The 5,016-nt window shown below is 40.4% G+C and overlaps 1 protein-coding gene across 1 annotated transcript in view; it reads right to left on the reverse strand.

Annotated features, from left to right (window-relative positions):
* Positions 1-583, reverse strand: part of NEO1 (neogenin 1) — a 194,617-nt gene extending 194,034 nt beyond the window's left edge. The window contains exon 1 of the mRNA XM_006758947.2: positions 502-583. Coding sequence (XP_006759010.1) covers positions 502-583 — 82 coding nt within the window. The remainder of the gene's footprint in view (positions 1-501) is intronic.
* Between the last annotated feature and the right edge of the window lie 4,433 nt (positions 584-5,016).

The following is a 5,016-nucleotide window of genomic DNA, read 5'->3' on the forward strand; positions in this document are numbered from 1 at the left end:
GCAAAAAAAAAAATAAAAAAAAAAGAACAATCACCCTGAATAACCATCTGAAGACTAGCTGAAAAGAATTCTTATTACCAAGGATTTACAGAAGAAGCCACACTGAGACTGGTAGGAAGGGCAGAGATGCAAAAAGGGCAGGCCATCTCAGCTGCAAAGGTGCCCATGAGGAGCATGTGGTTAACCTCATGCCAGGGTCCCCAGCCCAGAGCACCAGAGCTGGGAAGAGGAGGCAACATAACATCTGGCTGTAAAAATCAGCAGGGATTCTGTCTACCAAGGAGAAACAAGAATCTGCTAGAAACCCAAGCATCCTCTTAAAGGACTGAGGCACAAAATCTTATTTGCGGCCACTCACTCTAGGCTCCAGCAGAGGGAGGGTGGTCCACAGTAGAGTCCTGTAAAGGAGAGGCTGGGTTGTGTGGCTTGAGAGAGAGAGAGCTGAAGGGACAGCTGACAGGGTCCGTGGAATGAGTCCCTCCCTATATCATCCACAGATACCATATTTCAGGGTGACCACTCCCCTCCATACCACATCAGCCTGAAGAAATGCACTAGTCCCATCCTCCCAACTCGCAGTCATCCTGCACTGCCAGGCTCATGCCCTACAGAAAAGTCAGCTGGATGTGTGGCCTGTGGTGAAGACTTTCTTGAGACTCCTGAAGAAGTCCAGGTAGACTGGAGGAGAGACTGGGTTGTGTGGCTTTCAATTGGGGGCCATTTTTCCCTTGCACTTTTGATGGACACCACCTTTCCTATGCAAAGCCCTCCCTGCACATGGCCAAATCTTGGTGGTTTCAGCCTGATGAACTCTGCTGCCCTCCACAAAGGGTGGCAAGCTGGCCTTGTATCCTGAGACTTTTACTGAGTGGCCTCAAAACCAGCACTAGTGTTGAGGTTGAATCTGTATCAATCTGGCGAACACCACTCACTCCTACCTGGTGATGCACTGCAAAACTACCTCATGCAACTCGTGTACCACCCGGACGCTCTTTAAGTGACAGAGCCTAATAGGCAGCGAGCAGGTGGATGCAGATCTCAGGGTGCCTTGGGTCTTTTGCAGACCAACCCCTGGGCTCTGCACTGATGGAAGAAAGCTTTGATGTACAGCTTGGCCCCTCCCATGCATCCTGACGGCCAACAGAAGCAGCCATAAACTATAGATTGCTTTATAGCTCCAAACAGGTGGCCCAGGGCCAGTCACAGGCTGTGCTTGGCACTGACATGCTCCAGAGTCCCTCCCAAGAGGCCCCAGAACAACACACCCGGTGGCGGCCTTCACATCACATCAGAGCATGGAACAATTAGCTCCACAATCGGCACACCCAAAGATCTCAGCACATACCAGGCACTGCTGGAGACAAATCCACTTTGTGGGGTCAGCCCTCACTCAGAAGCTGGTCAGGGTCAATCCCCACAGTCAGTCAGTCTGAGGGCCCACCCCACTGACAGATGGGCCAATAGCAATCAAGACTAAATTACAATGGGAGATTTCAACAAGGAACATTCCTGTAGCACCTTGCTTGATTGGACCACTAAGCCCCACAGGACACCACTACAAAAGGCCACCATACTAACACTGGGAGGCAGAGTAGATCTACCTACTGTACAAAACTAATCGAGAGAGGCAGCTAAAATGGAGAGACAACAAGCACGTTCCAAATGAAAAATAAAAAAATAAGAGAAATCCCCAGAAAAAGAACTAAATGAAATAGGCAAGCAATCTACCAGATAGAGTTCAAAACAATGGTTATAAGGATGCTCAAATGAACATAGGCAAAGAATATATGAACTCAGTGAGAACTTAAAAAGATATTTAAAATAAAAAAGGAATAGAAGCCATAAAAATTAACAAGTCCTAAATAAAGACTACAATATCGTAATGAAGAATACGTGAGAAAAAAATCAAGAGGAGGTGGAATGACACAGAGTAGTGAATTGGAAATTAGAAAGACAAAGTAGCAGAAAACAACCATGCAGAACAGCAAAAAGAAAAATGAAATTTAAATAAGGTAAGTATTAAGGGTACCAGAAGAAAGCAAGGAATTGAGCACCTATTTGAAGAAATAATGACTGAAAACTTTCCTAAACTTGTGAAGGAAAAAAGACAAGTCCAGGAAGCGCAGCGAGTTACAAACAAAATGAACCCGAAAAGGCCCACACGAAGACACATCATAATTAAAATGGCAAAGGTTAAAGATATAGAGAGAATCTTAAAAGGAGCAAGAGAAAGAGAGTTAATTATGGGAGCTACAAAAAGAGCTCCCATATGACTGTCAGCTGAATTCTCAACAAAAACATTTCAAGCCAGAAGGGACCAACTGGCATCAAACATTCAAAGTGATGCAAAGCAAGAACCTACAACTAAGACTACTCTACCCAGCAAGGATATCATTTAAAATTGGAAGAGAAATAAAGACCTTCCCAGACAACATCACAAACAAACAAGTATTATAAGAAATGTTAAAGAGGCTTCGTTAAGAAGGGGGGGAAAAGAGGAACAGAGTTATATAAACAATGGCAATAAATACATATCTATCAATAATCACTTTATATATATATACACATATATATACATACATACGTATATGTATATATATTAGTATATTTTAACTGAATTCAGAGAAGAAGGCTGAGGGTGAGATCACTTTAAATGCAAATGATTTAAATGCTCCAATCAAAGGCACAGGGTTACTGAATAGATTAAAAAAAATAAGATGCATGTATATGCTGTCTACAAGAAACACCTCAGAATGAAAAGATACACACAGTCTGAAAGGGGTGGAAAATATATTTCAGGCAAATGGAAATGAAAAAAAAAAACTGGGGTAGCAACACGTATAACAGACAAATTAGATTTTAATACAAAGGCTATAATAAGAAAGTAATTAAATAATGATAAAGGGATCAATCCAACAAGAGAATATAAGCCTTGTAAACATTTATGCACCTAACCTAGGAGCACTTAAATATGTAAAGCAAATACTGATGGACATAAAGAGAGAGACTGACAGTAATACAGTCATAGTAGGGGACTTTAACATCCCACTGACATCAAAGATAGATCTTCCAGACAGAAAATCAACTAGGAAACAGTGGCCTGAAAGAACACAATAGACCGATGAATTTAATTGATATCTTCAGAGCATTTCACCCCAAAGCAGCAGAATATACATTCTTTTCAAGTACACATGGAACATTTTCTAAAATAGACCACATGTTAGGACACAAAACAAGTTTAATAAATTTAAGAAGACTGAAATCATATCAAGCATCTTCTCTGACCATAATGGTTTGAACCTAGAAATCAATTACAAGAAAAAAACTGAAAAACACACAAAAACATGAAGACTAAATAAGATGTTACCTAACAATGAATTAACAAGATAAAGGAAGAAATCAAAAGATACCTTGAGACAAATGAAAATACAGTCTAAAAAATATAATAAGTAAATAAATCAATGAAACCAACAGCTGTTTTTTTGAAAAGATAAACAAGATCAATAAACCTTTAACCAGACTTATCAAGAATAAGAGAGTGTACCCAAATAAATAAAATTAGAAATACAAAAAAATTATATGAAAATATCACAAACAACTACCTGCCATAGATTGGACAATCTGAAAGAAGTGGGTAAATTCCTAGAAATATACAATCTTCCAACACTGAATCAAGAGTAACAGAAAAATCCGAATGGAGTGATTAAAACTAATTAAAATTGAAGCATTGATCAAAAATTACTAAGAAACAAAAGTCCGGGACCAAATAGTTTCATAGATGAGTTTACCAAACATTCAAAGAAGGACTAACCCAGGGGTGGGCAAACTTTTTGACTCGAGGGCTACCATGGGTTCTTAAACTGGACTGGAGGGCCGGAACAAAAGCATGGATGGAGTGTTTGTGTGAACTAATATAAATTCAAAGTAAACATCATTACATAAAAGGGTACGGTCTTTTATTTCAATAGTTTTATTAATTTCAAACGGGCCGGATCTGGCCACGGGTCGTAGTTTGCCCACGGCTGGACTAACCCCTATCCTTCTCAAATTATTACAAAAAAATACAAGAGGAGGAAAGATTCCCAAACTCATTTTACAAGGCCAGCATTATCCTGATTCCAAAACCAGATAAAAACACTACAAAAAAAGAAAATTATAGGCCAATATCTCTGATGAACCCACATTCAAAATCCTCAACAAAATACTAGCAAACCAAATTCAGCAATACATGAAAAAGATCATATACCATGATCAAGGGGGCCTTATTTCTGGGATGCCAGGATGGTTCGACATCTGTAAATTCAACAAGGTGAAAGGTAAAAAACCATATCATAACATCAATAGATGCAGAAAAAGCATTTGACAAAATCCAGCACCCATTTATTATTTTTTTATCTTTATTGTTGAAAGTATTACATATGTCCCCTTTTTCCCCCATTGTTTTCTACTCTCCCTCCCTCCCTCCCTCCCTCCCTCCACCTGGCCTTCACCATCCCATTCACTCTATGGGTTATACATATAAGCCCGCTCCTACCCCCCAGCACAGGCCCTCATCCCACTACTGTCTGTGTGCATTGGTTATGCTTATATGCATGCATACAAGTCCCTCCAACACTTACCCCCGCCCACCACCCTCCTGCCTTCCCTCTGGGATTTTGATGTTTCTATGTTACTGGGTCTATTTTTGTTCATCAGTTTATGTGTTCATTAGTTCTACTCTCCCTCCCTCCCTCCCTCCCTCCCTCCACCTGGCCTTCACCATCCCATTCACTCTATGGGTTATACATATATGCATATGAGTTCACTGGTTGATCTCTTCCCCCCTCCAACACTTACCCCCGCCCACCACCCTCCTGCCTTCCCTCTGGGATTTTGATGTTTCTATGTTACTGGGTCTATTTTTGTTCATCAGTTTATGTGTTCATTAGATTCCACATATGTGTGAGATCATATATGATAAAAACTCTCAGCAAAGTGGAAATACAGAGAACATATCTCAACATAATAAAGGCCATA

This window comes from Myotis davidii, unplaced genomic scaffold, assembly GCF_000327345.1.
Source record: "Myotis davidii unplaced genomic scaffold, ASM32734v1 scaffold955, whole genome shotgun sequence".
Taxonomy (NCBI): domain Eukaryota; kingdom Metazoa; phylum Chordata; class Mammalia; order Chiroptera; family Vespertilionidae; genus Myotis; species Myotis davidii.